The sequence below is a fragment of the Tauraco erythrolophus genome, chromosome 5, assembly GCF_009769465.1.
Source record: "Tauraco erythrolophus isolate bTauEry1 chromosome 5, bTauEry1.pri, whole genome shotgun sequence".
NCBI lineage: Eukaryota > Metazoa > Chordata > Aves > Musophagiformes > Musophagidae > Tauraco > Tauraco erythrolophus.
In genome coordinates, this window is record NC_141469.1 from 18,010,736 (window position 1) to 18,029,359 (window position 18,624).

The window sequence follows — 18,624 nt, forward strand, 5'->3', positions numbered from 1 at the left end:
CAAGCATCCAGATTTTGTCCAGTGATTTAAAAAGGTAGTTTTGGCAAATATTGCAGATCTACAGATGCAATTGTGATTGGCATGGGGAAAGTAAAACAGCAAGATGCTGCAGCCCAGAATTACAGCCTCTCTGGGGTACCTGTGCTGCTCTTTGCCGCTCAATTATGTCAGACCACCCTGCCATCATCTTTTTTTTTTTTTTTTTTTTTGGCATTCACCATGAGCCTGCATATTTTTAGTTCCTTTATTATGGCATGTTATACCTTTCGCTCATAATTTTGCTCTCAGCACACTTCAAGTAATTTAGTTAGAAATCCCTCACTTAAAACTTAGTGTGGTTAGTTACAGTGATCTGATGGTCCAGTTCAAATTACTCTGATGCAACAACGTGGGCTTACTACAGACTGCATCCCAGCCTGTTGGACTTTCGTCGAGTTGGGTGTTACACTACAAAAGGTTAAATAACCCAATCTTTCTACATTTTTCATCATGCTAGATGAATCAGCATTAGTGTGCTGAGCCAAGTGGTGTGTTTAATTTACCTGGGCTGGGAAAGAGATATGAGAAGGCAGTAGATCCCTGTTAGCCAAGGGAGCCCATTTCAGGGTTAAGTGGTAGAGAACTTCAGGCCAGACAAAACAGCAAAGAGCTGCATGGGGGTTTTTTGGGGTGAAGTTTGTGTGTGCAATTGTGTGTGTCCACACAATTAGTTAGCGGTCACTCTTAGGTAGCCTAAGAAAATCACAATGCGTTTCACAAGCCTGCGTCAAAAAGTATTGTTCAAGTCCTCAATAAATGTGACAGAACAGAATATCAGTACAGATTAAACAACTCTTTAAAATCTAAGCAAATATATTTCTCCTGCCTTCCCTCCCCACCCAGGAGCCACAGTGCGGATGTTTCAGCAACTGTTTGAAGAGCATCTATGATAAACTCATTTTCACAGCCTCACCTCATGTTTTCACATCTTTGTATTTTAGCTGACATGGAGCAAAGTCATTATCCCTCTCGTTTGCTCCATCACAACTTCTTGGACCTTTGAAAATTCAGGATATCATTATGCAAGTGGCCAGCCGAAATGCCTTGCCTTGGTCTGTCTGCAGTACTCCCCGTTAGATGTGGGCTGGTCTGTGTGGGATTGTTTCTCCGTGAGTCACGCAGATTCCTCCGTACTGTCTTCTGAGCAGTGCTGTGCTATGCAGGATTAGCGGGCTCTGAGGGTGACATTGTTTCCCGAATGATGTAACTGAAAATTTCCTTTCCTGTACTTCTTGTTCCTGGTCAGTTTTCTCTTTGTTCTCGAAGACATTCCAGCAGCTCCATATCTTTTACTCCTGATCTTTTATTCCTACAAATCTCTGTGAAGACAAGTGATGTCAACAGCTACTTTAATTCATTTGGTACGACACGGAGGGTATCAAGTAAGAAGGAGAGCTGTGCTGACGTCCCGACTCTTGCAAGACGAGAAGCGTCTGACAGCCGCATGCTACAGCTCCACCTCCGAGCGCCGCGCTTCCCGCTTCGATCCAGATGGGAGCGGGCGACCTACCACATGGGACACCTTTGGTATCTGGGACAATCGCATTGACGAACCTATTCTCCTCCCACCAAGCATAAAGTACGGGAAGCCGATTCCAAAAGTCAGCCTGACCAACGTGGGCTGCACTAGCCACATCGGGAAGCGTAAGGAAAATGAAGACCGGTTTGATTATGCTCAGCTGACGGAGGATATCCTGTACTTTGCAGTATACGACGGACACGGAGGGGCAGCAGCAGCAGACTTCTGTGATAAGTACATGGAAAAATATATTAAGTAAGTGTACATCGAGTCAATGCGTGTCACGTGAATTACAGTAGAGATTCTGTCCTTAGGAGTGAAAGGGAACTAGTGGATCATACATTATCGCTGATCCTCCTAGGTTATATAGCCACCTAGCCCGACGGGACAGCAGGAACACCGCACCGGAGCAGTCTGTTACTACGGACATGCTATGAACTACGCATTCTGTATGGTGCCTGCCCCACTGAGCAAGCCCGCAAAGACAAGAGAGGAAAATAGGATTGCACCCACCTTCCAGGAGAGGACTGGGAACACAGAGAGAGTGTGAGCTGACTGTTTTCAGATGGGGTCGCTGTGATCGCTGACCTACGGCCTGCTTACACTCTCCTGTATCTCTGTGTCACATCCCTGGGTGTTGGAAGAGGAATTTTGTCCATTTGCAAAATGACAGGATTATGCTTCCAGTTGCAAGTCATTAGTAAAATCATATTACCTTTCACTGAAATCTAGGATTATTCAACGCATGCAGGGAGGAGATAGAGCTGTGGAAGAGACTGATCAAGATGTGTATTTCTTGGAAAGAAGTTTAATTTTTTTGTTTGCTTGTTTGTTTCCAGAGAATTTCTTGCTCAGGAGGAGAACTTGGAAAATGTTTTGAACAAAGCTTTTCTAGAAATAAACAAAGAGTATGAGAGGCATGCTCATCTGTCTGCTGATGGTAGGTAAAAAAATATTCTACTCGTCTGGGTGTGGAGAATAAGATTTTTCTTATTTGCTCAGTAGTTTCGTAGTAAAATGTCCAGAAAAAATGCTTGAAAACAGTTTTACTTAACATAGGATTTTGCTCTGATCACTTACTGCAAATGAAACAATTATGCTTTACCTCCTGAAAATAAAAAAGCTATAAAAGTCTAAATCAAATTGACTGGGGGTGTTTATTAATCTGAATGTTAGCATAGTCACCAATGAATTTTTCTTAACGTGGTTCTGTCAAGGAAAGCGCTTTGTCAAGTTAGCAAAGAGTGATTTAGATTTGCAAAGAGCATAACTTTACTGTGTGAGAAACCTGGAGAGGCGGTTTAGTTTGTTATTTTTCATGTTTGGGTTGTTGGTTGTTTGTTGTTGTTGTTTTTGGTTTTGTTTTTTCTTTTTTTTAAAGCTGTTATTCCTGTGGGTTAAAAATAACAGTGTCATCAAAAGTTCCCCTTTCTAACTTGGCTGCTGCACCTGAGAAGGAATGTAAGCCAAAATAAATACAATTGATATTGCTTCTGCACAAACAGAATCACAGGAGTAGCTGAGTGTGAAAGGGAAAAGAGCAGTGAAGAGGAAAACAAGGTTGGCTGTGGTAAAGCTGGCACCAGCCCTTTCAGACTCCTTAGTCCTGGCTGTTAATCAAGTTCTTGTATGTATGTCTAGAGACTAAGTACATCTGAAGTTCCAGTTCCAGCAACTGGAGCTTATAGAGAGTAACTTAGGAAGGGAAACAGAGGTCCCCATCCCAGTTCTGTCACAGGAGTTTCCTCAGTCATGAAATATAATTTTAAGAGTCAGTTTAGCCAGTCTTAAAAAAAAACCCCACAAACCAACCAAATAAAAAACAACAACCCACCTCACAACAAAACTCAAACAAAAAGCCCGTCCCAGTGGTGGTGCAGGTGCTGGCAAAATGACTGAGGCTGTTTCAGAAGAACAGAAACTGTAAAAGTTTCTCTCCAAGAAAGACTTGAACCAATAAGCTGTCTAGGGACTGGAGCGATACTGTGTTCCCAAACTACCTTTCTTAAGGCAATGAGTGAATACAATCAAGTAATGGAGTGGCTTCCTGCATTTCAACTGCTAGGTGAACCTAGGTAGACTCAAATATATCCTGGCAGGGTAGCCTGACTGTTGCAGCACTGTGAGGGATACACACCTTTTCTCTTTCCTGGTACAAGCTAAGGTATCAGGGTTATCAAGGAAAAGAAGTCATGAGTCCTGAACTGCAGCCCTTAAAAAAGGGGGATTAAAGGGGATTTAAATCTACAGAGCTCATTTCCCCATTCTATTCTATTTTTTTAATATTGAAATCCTTTAAAAGTAATGATGTAAAAAAGTCCAGAGTCACTTTCGACCTACGTAGTGAGTTTTAACTGAGCTCATGAGACACACATCAGCAGAGCAGATGTGCTTTTTATCCAAGAGCCTCCTTAAATCCAAGAAAGCATCTGAATACAGGTTTATGTGATCAGGACCTTTCATTTTCACTAACATGAAGATCTGTTACATTTGTCCCTCTCCTTTGTTAGTAGGACAGCTCTTGGTTTGGCTCGTTGAGGTGACCTCTGTTAAGTGTGAGAGCAGCTCCTTGAGGAGAAGGATTGGGAACTGCACTTGGTATATTATTCTGTTATTCTGAAACCAGTTTCTGATTATAGCGTTTTGTACAGGACTTAACGGAACTGGATAACAGCAATATTTGACATACAAGTGGTGCAGCAAGCTGATCGTTTTGAAACTGCTTATAAGATTTTTTTTTCATACCATTTTAACTAACTGGTGGTGCTTACTGAAATATAATGCAAATGCCAACAAATTTACATTAATGGTTAACCAAGATAGTGGACAACCCTCTTCATTAAAAATGCTGGAGGCCAAGCAAAATAGGGGACAAATGTGTTGTCATCCACAGAGGCCACACTCTGGCAAGGGTTTCTCGGGTAGGATGAGCACCTGCAAGCTCTTGCAAGAGCCAGTGGGATCTAAAAGTGCCCAGTGCTCTTAACTGGTTGCCCAGCTGAAAACCAAGCTATAAGGCAAAGAATGGAGTAACAGGGTGCAAAGACAAGTGTGGATTTCTGAACAAATTAAACTTTTTGCGTATCTGTTGTTAAAATAATTTATTACTATGTTGACTGCTTGGTGTGGATATTTTTGTTGCTGCTGTTTTGAAAGTTGCATAAAATTTCAATGCTTGGCATGTACTCTTGTTAGAAGCCTGTCTCCAAACTGATTCCGTTTGCCAGCAAAATTTCTGATTAATTGTGGCTATTCTAGATGTGACAGTCAAGACTATTGAAAATGGTGGCTGGCTGTGTAACACTGGGCATCTGGGATACACTGGATGCTCCCCAAGACTGACCTACTTTTGAAACCTGGCCATAGCTGATGAAGTGGAAAATAATACCTTAGTCTTGTTCCTGTAAATGGCCCTGCCAGGATTCACTACTTTCTGAAAAAAAAACCAAAACAGTGCGTGTTCAGGATGTCCAGGTCTTTAATGACAAACTTTGAAAGTGTGTGCCTGGGTGTTTGAAGGAACATAGGTCCTGGGAAAAATCCCTGTAGGCAAAATTGCATGGATTTTGTTTGATGCATTGTTTCTAGTGCTATTTAAGGGTAAAAACCTCATCTAATGGCACAAATCTAGCAGGACTAGAGATGCGCCTTGTCAGAGCACCTAGCTATGCCTTCAAGGGCATGGCCCTTTGTAGCTCACTTTATAATTACAGGATATTTGAAATTATAGATGGAAAATACGTAGCATAATGGTTTCTGTGAGCTTTCAATTAAAAAAACCAAAAGCTATATGTATGTGTTCCAAGTACTGCTACTGTGTCTGGTGTGCAGTTCACTAGTGCTGTTGGAGTGCTGTACTGGCCCAACGGAGACTGCTCCAGTATCCCCTCTGACAGTGATCTGTACCTGTTGTTTCACACAAAAGCGTAAGAAACTTGCTGTAGGCAGATCTGGGACAATCTGTCCTCCACCTAAATCCTTTCTAATCATTAACAGCTTAGAGATATACCTGAGCCCTGAAGCACAGTGTTTAGTATATCTTCAAAAAATGCATTTTCATTAACTTCCACACATTTAAATATATCCAGTCACTTTTAAATCACTGCTAAACTTAGGTATAGGACGCAGTAAAGAAAGCTCACATCCCACAAATATGTCATTATCCACGGGAAAACTGTTAACACAGATGGACAGTTTTCTGATATTTTTGACCAGCCATAAAAACTGAAATGTAAAGGCTGAATAGCTTTGCTTAGCAAGGACAGAAATAAGAAAGTGAATTGTGTACTTGAGGAAATTGGAGCATCTCTCTGGAGAAATATAAGACAAGTGCAGTCCTACAAGGTACTGCTTCTGTTCACTGCCATCCACTACTCGGAGGAAATGACAGGGAGTCTTTCCATCGACCTCCACGTTCAGTGCATCCAACTCTAACCGCGTTGGCCACTCACTTCTGGAATAGCCATCTTATTAAAACATAGCCAGGTATTAACTGATGTATCTGTGTTTGAAAGGCACTCCTGGAGTCTAATGCTGAGCAATCAGTGAAAGTTATTTAAAAATAACTAAATTTAAAAACTGGGGGGGTTTGGTTTTGTTTTTCTAAGTTACCATTCAAACATATGATTTTTATTTCTTTGAATATGTTACCTGCAACACTGAGGAAAAAGGAGAGCTGCAGAAACTGTACTCAAATATTTCATAAATCCATTAGCATTACAAAGGCAGCCTTTTTATCCAAGGGCCTTGATTATTACCTAATCAAGTTAGAAAATACTAATTACAATATTAAAGGGGTGTTTATTTTGCTTATTTTCCCATGGGTCAGAACAATTCGTATACTTCTGTTCAGTGCCTTTAAGGCGGCCCTATTTTAGTTGGCACTGGTTTGAACTCCCCATTTTTGTCTTATATATAAATATATATATATATAAAATAAATAAATTACCTTGATGAAACAGATTGGGCCATATTCTGTACTGAAGATGTTCTTCAAAGCATTTATACAATTCTTTGGTTGACTTGTTGGGTGGTTTACTTACCTCCATAGGGGAAAAAAAAAATCCAGCTTTTATTTTGGCTGAATTTAAACTGGTTTTGTCACACAGTTTTGGCAAGAAGGTGAGAATGGTGGCAATACCCCAGAAATACCAAGGCCAAAGATGCATGTGTAAGCCTCAATTAGTTCCTACATAACCTGCAAAAGACAGTGCAGGTAAACCCAAGAGGGACTACCGTTCTGCAGCCCTTATTCTTCCATCTCCAGTGTTGCAGGTTTATTTTGTTTGACAAAGTCCCTGGGTGAATTTCCTATTTGCCTCTGTGTGCGTGTTATTTGTGGCAGACACTGTACCTGGTCAGCAGCTCTAGAACTGGAGGCCCTGGACACTATATGCTGGGCTTCAGTGGAAAGAGAGATCTGCTTAATTTTGCCCCAGGTGAAGGAGTCCAGCGGTTCCTAGCCTGGACTACTGGAAGGTTCCCACATCCTCTTTGTCACATTAGTTGAGATGACTTGCAGTAAAAGTTGTCCAGTGAGTGTTAAGAACCTATTGAAAGATCTTAGTTTTATAGTGATATTGTTAGGAAAACAGAATAAACTCTTTAATTGTTAAGACCAATATATACGCTGATGCAACGTGTTTTGATATTATTAAATAACCTAGCAATAGTTGCAGCAAAGCATTAGAAATGTTATCCCATCATCATTCCTGTGGTTTTGAGCTGTGCTTGAAATCACATAATGCGTGTAGTCTAGCTACGTCCATGTTCTTGCACTCCTACCCACATCATGAACTGGTGCCAAGGGACCGTGAGCAGCATTTATTTTTCTGGGAGTGCTATTTAACTAAAAAACATATGTAAAGCTCAGGTCACTATGACCATTATCACAGTTCTGGACAATGACTTGTTCTTTAGAACCATCCCTTGATTTTGTGACAGTGACTCTTTTGGCTTTATGGGCTTGCACTTGAAAGGTGCAGATTCACCTGAACGTCCAAATGTTTCCTGTTGTTTATGAATTAAAGACTACGGATCTTAACTTTTTCAGAAACTGCTTACGTTTGTCAGCATAGTTCCAAAACCAAGGAATGAAATGGGAGAGCAGCGGCAGTTCCGCATTGATTTTAACGTCTAAATAAAATGTATTTTCTGTGAACTGAAAAGGTAGTTTTACGTAGGTTCTTCATGTCACTTCTTTTAACTGTTGGCTAAAACAGGTATTTTACTGGTTCTACTAAAATTTCTAATCGCACTGGTACTCGTTAGCATCTTACATTCGTAATGTGAAGCAAAGTTGAGCCTGCACTGGACTAGTCCTTGCTTCAAATCAGAAACAAGATATCAGTGCTTACTTGAACAGTCAGAGGCTACCAGCATCTAAATAGTTTTGAATATCCAAGCCTGCGTGGCGGCCGTAACGCAGTCCAAGGTTTGACCTGGGTCGCCGCGGTTAATGTTCGCGATTGACGTGTTGTGTGAGCGCACAGCTATCCTGTCCCCACTGCAGTAATAATACCTGTTTTAAGTAATGACACAAACTTAGTTCAGACTCTTTTGTGAGTTTTTTTTTTGATTCATCAACTCATTGCTTTCGCTGCACAACAAGGCTCGATGCATCTTTCAGGGCTTTGTGCACTTCAGTTTACCCCCGACCCTGTTTTACTTACGGGGTGCCAAGACCTCGTGGCGTCAGAGGAAGAGGTCACCAGGATCCCAGAGCACTCACGTTTCTGTTTGCCTAGTACGAAGGGGGTTGTGCTGCGGGTGAGCAGTTTGCTGGCAGCTGGTCAGAGCTGGGGCTGGCTGGCGTTCCTCCTGCTCGAACACGCTGTCCCGTGTCAGATCCATCCCACCTCCCCAGGGGCAGGGCTGCAGGGCCAGAGGTGGGAGTGCATGTAGTTGTAGCTGAGCTCTGCAGGAACAGCAGTGGAAAGATCTTTAACTGCTAGTCATGTGAAAACAGGAATATAACTGGGGATTCTCGTTCCTAAGTGAGCCCGAAACCCCTCTCGAATTGGCTTGCTTTAGAAACCCGGAAAAACTGGAAAATCCCAGAATGCAGGAGACCTGCAGAGGGCCTTTCAAGGTGACTTGCATAGGCTGTGAATGCAAATGTGTTCTGGACAGGCTATTTTACTGTAATAGCTCAAGTCAGCAGGAGTTATTGCTTTTCAGGCACCTCTCACCTTTGCATAATTTGCAGGAAGGGAAGATACTGACTGTAAAATGGGACTGCTCCTTTCAAAAGCAAATGAAAAAGGAAAGCTGGACAGTTCTTCTGGCATTACCTTTACTGCAGCTAAAACTGCAGATCTTTTCTGAAACAGGCAGACTCACATTTCTCCTTTTCAAGCATTTCTTTTTTCCCAAAGTGTTGGGAAAATTGAAATGAGAAGCCCTTAAATTTACTTGCATCACGTCTCTGGAACACAGTCAGCTCAGTTCCCACCCTTGCCCTGTAAGAGAAGGAAGACAGCAGCAAGGGCTCTGTTTTGCCTCCTAGGCAGTCACCATACACCCCTATCAAGTGACCCCGCCAGTGCCCAGGGCATTTTGCCCGGAGAGCCACTGCCCGTGGTTTGCAGGCACAAGGCAAGGCAGAATCCAGCTGCACCTTCACGCTGGGACCTCCAGCAAGTTGACAGGGTCTGAAGGGAGCAGCGTCCCTTTCTGAAAAAAGCCAGTGGCCTGCTGGCTGCACCCTTTGTCTCTTGGCAAGGCTGGGGGAAGCAGAGGGAGACTCTGACAGCAACGGGAGGACCTCACAGTCTGGGGTAAAGGAGCAAATGCCTGGTTCTCTTCTGGTGAACTACGTGAAGCTACGATGGCTGTTACTCAATTGCTGGCTTCACCACGTAATGGAAGGGAAGAGCCATCAGCTTTATAGCTTTTATGGCTACCTGTGCAGCCACTGTGCCCAGGGACAAGGACGAGAGCCTTGAGGTGAGCTAGTGGGACAGGAAAACTATTTGCTACAAGCTGAAAGGAAGCCACTGTACCTTATACTGCTTTTATTCCACTTGCCCTCTTTGCATGGAGCCTTGTTGTTGCACAGAAATACTTATCCTGTCCACTTCCTCTCTTCCCCCCTCAGTCCTACATGCATGAATGTTTGCTGCATTTTTTTATATATGTAGATTTAGTTTAAACTTAAAAGCAGTTACTTAACTGGCAATGTAGAGCACAGGTTATCTGCATTTTACCAATTGAAACTGTTGCTGTTATAACTGGTGCCATGGTCCAAGGCAGCGCTAAAACCTCTCTCTTTGATGTGACGTTTGTAGCAACTCTGATGAACTCTGGGACCACTGCAACAGTGGCTCTGCTCCGGGACGGCATTGAACTGGTTGTGGCAAGTGTGGGAGACAGTCGTGCTCTGCTGTGCCGAAAGGGAAAGGCCATGAAACTCACCATTGACCATACTCCAGAAAGAAAGGAGGAGAAGGAAAGGTACCTGTCAGCTGATGACGTGGCTTCCCAGGGAACAGCCTTGTCAGGATGTACTTGTGTTCTGCTGCTGGGTTGGGCATGGAAGAAACAGAGAGTTGAACAAAATGTGCCGAGACCACCTCTGAGCTGGCAGAAAGTGGCACAGCTTCAGTTAATTCATTTGGTTCCATTTAGAGGACCGGGGATGTGGAAAGCTCTCCGTGAGCGTAAACTATCTCAGCAGTAAGATCAGCATAGCTAGGACTGGGTACGGAGCCATGACCACATGGTTCAGACTTGTCCAAGGCTGCCAAGTTAGAGCCAAGACCTGAAGAAGTGCACTGTGGTTCCCAGGTCAGGACTCAGCCTGCCAAGCCACATCCCTTCAAACAGCAAAAGTCAACCCTTAGTCTCCCAGCTTGGGTCCTCCGTACCCCGTTCCGCATCTGTAGCTAGTGACAGAAATAGCAGGTAGAGACAGGGGTAATGGTGTGAAGCAGTAACTCATATTCACTTTTTCTTTTGTGCCTCCGGACAGGATTAGGAAGTGCGGTGGCTTCATTGCCTGGAACAGTGTGGGACAACCTCATGTGAATGGTAGACTTGCAATGACGCGGAGCATAGGAGATTTGGATCTTAAAAACAGTGGTGTGATAGCCCAGCCAGAAACAAAAAGGGTTCAGGTAAAAGAAGGGCTGGTTAACAGGGACAGCAACGTTCGGACTAAGGGGCTCATAGGTATTTGATGCAGGTGGTGGTACCCACGCCACATGGGTGGGCACCCATGTGAAGCCTGATAGCCAAGCGTTCATCTTTCTTTGTGGTGAAGTAACCAGAGACCAATTCTAATTAAGTCATTTCAGATTAACACTAACAGGACTGAAAAGAATCTGGCCCTGATACTAAATTTAACCATATCAACTTCTAAATCTCACCAGATCAACTTCTGAATCTCATTTATCTCAGTACGGTATAGGATGAGGGAAGGAAGATAACACGTGATACCCATTACTGAAATACAAAGATGTTACTCTGTTTGGGGCTGGTGGTCAAATGAATAATTTGAGGTTAATGCTGATAAAAAACATCACTGAAAACTAGGTGGCATATGGATGGGCCATCATCGAAAAAAGTAGAATACATAGAGGTTTTCACACCTGGGAGGAAGTGGGGAGGAAAGGGCCGTTCCATGCCTCTACAGTAGCTCTGTAGCTGTCCGGAAAACAAATTAGCCATCCAGAAGGTGTTCAGCACTGTTGCCTTCACTTTTGCAGGAAGGCTCTCCTCTCAGCTCATATTCTGTTTGATACTTCTCCCCATTGCACCCTCCAGGGCCCAAGGAACTCATAGTCACATGGTCCTGATCTGATCTTTTGGCCTCAGTATATTCAGACAGCTGCTTCCTAGAACTGGAAGCACCTTAAGGTGCTCTTCTCCAGTACAGGTAGCACAGTCTGTGTGGCTGATGGATGTGCTTGAGGATTCAAAGGCAACCTTTGGCTAGCTGAGGGTTTGGGGGTTCCAGTTAGTCCCTGCACAGAAAGCAGGAGAGCATGCAGCACCCCAAGGACAAGAAGAACAACGAAGGCAGTTACTTTGCCTTGCAGCACTCGCGCCATCGTTGCCCGTACTGTGTGCCTTTATTGCAGTTGCATCATGCGGACGACAGCTTCCTGGTCCTTACTACAGACGGCATTAACTTCATGGTGAACAGTCAGGAGATCTGCGACTTCATTAACCAGTGCCATGATCCTGCTGAAGCTGCCCACGTTGTTACTGAGCAGGTAATGACAGGGTTTCTCTTGGCATCCAACACTTGTTATGGTTTTTTTTTTGTTTGGTTTGGTTTTAAAAAAAATCAACAAGTACAACCACACCTTCAAGTGAATTGAAATATGTTGGTTGAGACATTGACTAGTCCCACCAGCAGGCCTTTATCTTACCCTGGGTCTTGCCACAGCCTTGCTGGGCATCATTTTAATTAAGTTGCTTAGCTCACGAGCCACTGAACTGTGTAGGACTGTAACTGCAGTTTGTTCCTGTGCCAAGTGCGTCACCAGCATGGACAGAAATGGCCAGTTTCTCACCAGGGTTCTGGATGGTGGCCCATCCTATGGAAAGCTCTGGAGCATACCAGAATGTAGCGTTGGGGTTGGGAAGAGTCAAGGAAGTCTTGAGCCTCAGGGCGTGCTGTCCATGAGGAACCAGATATTTGTTTCCTTTTCCAGGCAAGGTGATGATGCTGACGATTTGTTTCTTCTCTCAGGCGATACAATACGGCACTGAAGACAACAGCACGGTTGTCATAGTGCCATTTGGAGCCTGGGGAAAGTACAAAAGCGGTGAGATCCACTTCTCCTTCAGCCGCAGTTTTGCTTCCAGTGGGAGGTGGGCGTGAAGACCTGCCACAGCTATTTGTCCTGCCGTACTGTGGACGCAGCATGCTACGGGAGAACACATCCATCTGTTCCTAGGTTGACTCAGTGTCTTGTCCATCTCTCTGATCCCAGTGCTGTAGAAGATGCCACTGTTCCCTCAGTGCATAATGCCCCCTTGTTGCTTATGGCTGATCGCGTTTTGCTGTTTATTTATTCCAGTCAGCACTGAGGCAGCTATTTCCTTGGGTTGGTAGTCCCAGCAGCTCCGCACGTCGCTTTGCTCACATAGACAAGACTCCGGGTTTTCGCCGAAGGCTGGAGGGTGTTGCACGATTGTTTCACACCGACTGGTGTTACCCAGGAGCCCCAGTTACCTGGCAGCTGTCTGAGGTCCGAGTCTCTGAGCCACATGCTGGCTGCTTCGTACGTTAATACATGGGGGAACAAATGTGCGGTGTTCTCGGGTAGGCAAAAAGTGGCTTTGTTGTCTTCCTCTGCTGTGCGGCCACCCAGAACTCCTCTGTGCTTCAGGAGAAGTGGGTGAAAAATAAGGGAGAAGTTTCAGAAGTGTTTAGGTCCTGATGCCAGTGGCATTGGGTACAGCTGAACAACTTCCTGAGACAGTGCTGCTTTACAGGGCTTTGTGCTCTCACCGCCATCACTTGTGATCCTCTAGCTCTAAGGGGACGGAGCAGGCTGGAGCAACGTGCTGTTGGACAGATGGGAATGTTTCTCCATGGGGTCCAAAGCCTGTACAGTCTCCACGGACTGTGCAGCAGCCCCTTGGTGTCTTTCCTTTGGTGTGCCAGTGCTTGACAGGAGCACAGAGGAGGGAAAAAGCTGCACGTTATCCAGAGACTCTCATCAACTTGAATTACTTTTTTTTCTTTTAAAGAAAACCACCTAATTTCAAAGAGTTTATTAATTAAGATTCTTAGGATAAGACAGGAGAGTTTATTTCTTCATAAATATATGAGGATTTTCCTGCCCTTTGCTGAATGTTTCTTTCAGTTAGTCATGATCTCCTGTGTCTCTTCATGGAATACAGGGAGCTGTAAAACGCCTAAAGCAAGCAAGCTAGAGAAAGGAGAGTGTGTTGTAATCATGTATGGTGACTTTTTGGGTGAAGTTTTGGGTATTGTTTCTAGTAGGTGTCATATTCAGGCACTAGAAGATAGTTTTATACTTTGGGAAAGTGTTTCCACTTCCCTTTCCGAAGGGAGTATGCATCCCCTGAGTCATGGGGGGCCAGAGCTCTGAGCCTGCTCATATCGCTGCGGTGACATAGAGTGCTGGTGACATGCTGGCAGCAGGTGAAGGTCTGTCCCAGCCTGCGTCCTTCAGACCTCCTCCTTCCTCCTCTCCGCATCAGGTGTGCAGCTCCCGTGGCCTCTGAGTCACCCTGTTGCAACCAAATACAAGCAGAGAAGAATTGGGCCCTTGCAGGCTTGCCACAATATTTTTCATTCTATGGATGTTTCCAGCAGCACAACTGTAAAAAAAAAAAAAATTGCCTGGTACTAAATCACCGTGCAATAAGGAAAAATATCTCTGAGATGCCTGGCCTGATTCTCGTTTTCCAGTGTGAAGCACACATCTTCATTACTTTACGCCCTTTCCTTTCAGGCCAGGGTTAAACCTTAGGCAGTCATTCCATGTATTTTTCCTTGCCTCTGGCCGAGGGCCTGGCAGCACACTGTTGTGCTGACACCAGTGAGTACCAGAGAGCGCGCTGGTTTTGTCCCATCACTTGGTGTATTACATGATGGGTATAATTGTCTATTCAGTTTATAAATACAAAGAGTTTGTGAGCTGGTACATGTAAAATCTCTGTCATGTTGGATGCTGTTTCCCAGGCCTCCGTAACAGGCGCATCACTGGTTTAGGATAATAATCCCTTCTCTCTCCCCAGATTTTCCCCAGGGTTGGGGTTCAATCTTCACCTGAGGTTAGGTTTTCTGGTCGTGGTCTTGGGCTCAGCCTTGCTTACCCAAGGCAGAGGGGCACTTTAGTTGTTAACTGGTGAGAGCAGGTTCTCAGTCTGCAGCAAGTTTGAAGATTCCCACCACCTATTTTTGCCAAAAATGGCAAAACGCTGACTCTCCCCAAGCACTTGAGGAGAGGTCGCGCCTGACCGAGGTTCAGAGAGCTGCTCTGGGAACGTGGTTTTGACCGGTTTGCGCTGCGGCGTGAACAGCTAACAGCCCTTCTCCTGCCAAAGAAGCGACCTGCTAAAACAGCACATCTGAAAGCTGCTAGCAAAGGGTTAACCACAGCACGCAGCACTCTTACTCTGGGCACTGGGAAGGGTTAGTCAAGCTCTGGAGAGGGAGTCACCATGGGGGTGGCTTTGGTATCAAGTGTCTGCCAGGCTCGAGCTGTGCTGCAGGGATTTGGACGAGCTCCATCGACATTGTCCCGTTCCAAACGCTGCTCGCTTCTGTTTGGCGGACGAGTCGTCTTATCTGGACGGAAGATATCAAGGGTGCTGGGGGTGTTTGTGACAAGTACACACTGATTTTTTTTTTTTGAGCAGTGCTGGATACTTGCCAAGGACAAGACGTGGTATTAGATGCAGGCTGCTAAGGAAAAACACTGCCAACGAAGAGCAGGCACTCTGAGAAGTGACCTGGCAGTTAGAGTAGCTTCTAAACATCGAGCCAGATGTAACATGAAATGACAATTTTTCTTCTCATTGGAGCTTTTGGGGCATTTTTTTTTGTTTTATGCCTATCTGGTTGCCTGATTTCATAGAGAACAGAAGTGGCTGGGTGCTTTCATTTCTTCTACCAGAGCGGTTATCCTCTCAGAAGAAGGATCCATCCATAACTTCTTTTAAATTTTATAAAGAAAGGCATAAGACAAAGCTTTGCAAAACAGAAGATGATTAGATAAAGATGCATTGGCAGTTGCTATTACTGCCTTTATACCATCACAGAAAAACGTAGATTGGAGAGGACTTCTGGGTGTTGTCTAGCCTAGCCTCCGGCTCAGAGCAGGGCTAACTTCAGAACCACATCCTGCAGTGAAGGGGTGTCTCCTGACATGGAAACACAGTGCCTGAAAATGGATGGGAGAAGGAATTTAGGACACAGTGCTGTTACCTGTGGAACCAGTTAATTGTGTTGAAGTTGAAAACTTAACAGTATTTAACAGGCACTTTGTATAACCGCTAACAAATTTCACAAATAAATTAGCACATACCTAAAACTAAGATACGAGCCATTTCGCTCTGAGCAAAAGCCAGTCAGGAACTGACAGGAGATCACAGGGGCATTTCTTTTGCACAGGTTATTCCCTGCCTGTTCACTCTAATTTTCTGCATCTCATTCTGAATAAATGCATAAAGGCATTGGGATTTCTAGCTAAGGGAGAAGCACGAAACAACAGATACCATTGAAACTTGTTTAATATTAATTTTCCTTAAATAAATTCAGTTGGGCACTGCTAGGTCCATTGATCACTCACCCAACAAGCCGAACGTATGGTATTAGCAACACTCCGGGTATTCCTTGGTTCCAAAGCTGCTGTTCTCAATGCAGAGATACCCAGCGGGGCGTCCTCTTGACGCAGGGTATCGAGTGCTCGGGCAGCGGTGTGGGTCATAACTTTCCACAGACTTAAGTGCAATTGCAAACATTCGTGACATAATTTGCCTTAGGACTCTGTATAGTTCCCGTGGTTTGATGTTTCTGTTTGGTGTAATCAGCGTCCATAATTCATCTACTTCTTAATTTTATAGGGAAGTCCATTTTGCCTTTTATTTTTTTTTTAAAAAAAAACGACTTTGTTCATCTTTATCAACCCAAAACTACGGTGGAGCAGATAAGTCTGTACTGGAATGCTTAAAAGATCTTTTAATAAAGAATTGACTTCTAGAGTTGTGTCACTACAAATGAATTTTTCTTCTTCTACCGCATTGCAAACTACCAGAAAAGTTTCTGCTTCTCAAGCTGTGTCATGACTGTCCTGTTACCCTGGGCTTCAGGCCCTGCCATGAAAAGCTTCTGATAACCAAGGCTTTGCCTACAAAGACTTTCACCCAGTGATAACCAGTGCAAAGTACCTTCTCTCTCTGTGCTCCGTCAGCGTCCATGGGCTTTGCTGCATCAGGGTGACGCATTCTAACTTGCTATTTCTGTCTTTTATATTTTGATATAATACAACACCAAGAAATCAGAAAGCCCTTTCTCTAAAACAAGTCTGTCTTAAAAAAAGGAATTCTTCTCTGAAGCAGGAAAGCACCCTGGGTAGTTGTCATGGTGAGCGATGCCATCCTGTGACACAGTGCAAAGAAACAAATCATGCCTCCTCAATAAAAGGATATATTTTGGCTTCTGCATGGATTCAGGACTTTTCAGTTGTCCTAAAAGAAATGATATGGAGAAAATAACAGCTGATGGCTTTAACTCATCCACAGAATTAACCTTGAGATCACTATTATTTTTAATTACTACTATTTTTACAGCTGAACTCAAACCTACTTCTACTCTCTCTTGCTTGAAAGAAGCGGCCTTGACTTCATTGAAGTCCTAAGAGTTTCCTACAGCTGAGTCCCAGCCCTTCCTTTTAGGACTAAAGTGAGTCCCTTTTTGTTAGCCTTTGTTGCCAATTCACTTCTCGGCTCGGAGCTGGTCAGCTCTTAAGATATATGCATATATCCCATAGTGGTGAGCATAGCAGTCACTGCTTAGGTAGGTGAATTTTAAGAGCCTGGGTATTGTGTCAGGAAACCTTCTGGACTGCTTTGCCCTTTCCTCTCTCCTGCCTTTTCACTGTAGTTGGAAAATGGCTCCCAGGTTACTCTGAAATCGGAGCATTTGTCCTGTAATGAGCATCCCTGTGACCTGCTGGTTCCTGCCCGCCTCTGGGAGAGGAGGAGGGCAGCTGGCTTCTGGCAGCACCATGGAGGTTCCCTGCCCGACTTCACCAGGCTGGCCTCGGGACAGCTGCTGAGCTTCAAGAAAAGCGGTCCTTGCTCTCACGTGGGGTGCTCCCAGCAGCTGGCCCCCTGAGAAGGGCTGGAAGCTTTTCCCCAGAGCTGAGGGCAGCTTGTGTCAACACCCCCACCCCCAGCCTAGCTGCACAGGGCCGGGGTCGTGGCTCATTACACACGGTTTTCACTGCTGCTGTTGGGCAAGAGCCTTGCTCTGCGTGTGCACACGCACGTAAACCATACATCAGTATTTGCGTTTGTAACATACTCTTGCCCAGAGGTCGGCTTGGCTCTTGCTCAGCGCTTTAACCCGCCTGCAGCTCTGCCCAGCAGAGCAGAGTAGGTGGCACAGGCTGCAATGGCACCAAAAGTGGGGAGGGAGCAATCCCTTCTCCCAGGGGAAGGTGCTGGTGGGACAGCTGAAGACCCAGCACCCGGAAAACTGGCTGGATCTGAGCTACCACAAGCTCTCCGAGCCTGGTTTTACTCTTCTATTTAATGTGATCATTACATGTTTTTGTCATTTCCCACCATGAAATAATGACTTCACAGCTTTTCCTAGATGTTCACACTTAGAAAAAACTGTGTTGCATCTTCCGCTGACTGGCCCACCCCACAGCACAGAGGGCCTCAGCTCAGGCAGCGTGCCATGGGCTGCAGTAGACTCCTGAGCAGGCACGAATCTGCGCTTGTGTTCATCAGCGGCTGCGTTCAAGTTTTGATCCCATTTCTTACAAATGCCCCTTCCTTCGGGGCCAGCCACGCACCTGATGCAACAGCATTCAACGTCCTCCCAGGAAAACGGGGCAGGATCTGGCTCCCAACACATCAGTCCTGTTTCTGTGCTCACTTTCCCTGTCCTTCTCTCTACATCATGTGGCACACTAACCTCACCAGTGAATCCACACCGTGTCCTGACATGGAGACAGATGTGTTCCACTGCCAGGAATTCTTGAAAAATACATCTGCATTTTTACAATGGTATATACAGCACGAAACACTTGGAGCCTAGGAAGCAGGCTCCAAACCATGTCTTTCTGAACTGTTAAAGTCATCACAACCATGATGAAAGACAGTTTGGTCACAGATTTGGTAACAACGGACTGGGCTACAGCACTGTCACAGAGTGAAATGCTGATTTTTTAGTTCGTAACAGCTCCCCCTCTGAAACCAGACAGCTACAGACCTTCAGTGGTCAACTGGCACACCCAACAGATGCAGTGGAAGACCTGGCCATTTTTTTTAGCTGCCAAATTGAATACCTGACCCCAGGAGGTTCTTCTGCCTGGTAGGAGCTGTGGTGGAGCTAAAGGCTGGTG

General features: G+C 44.9%; 1 protein-coding gene across 1 annotated transcript; it reads left to right on the forward strand.

Annotated features, from left to right (window-relative positions):
- The first annotated feature begins 1,373 nt into the window (after positions 1-1,373).
- PPM1K (protein phosphatase, Mg2+/Mn2+ dependent 1K) lies at positions 1,374-12,389 on the forward strand. The gene is made up of 6 exons (XM_009983313.2): positions 1,374-1,813; positions 2,398-2,498; positions 9,847-10,012; positions 10,530-10,674; positions 11,641-11,775; positions 12,258-12,389. Exons 1-6 carry the CDS (start codon positions 1,374-1,376, stop codon positions 12,387-12,389), a joined length of 1,119 nt encoding a protein of 372 aa, XP_009981615.2.
- The last annotated feature ends 6,235 nt before the right edge of the window (positions 12,390-18,624 follow it).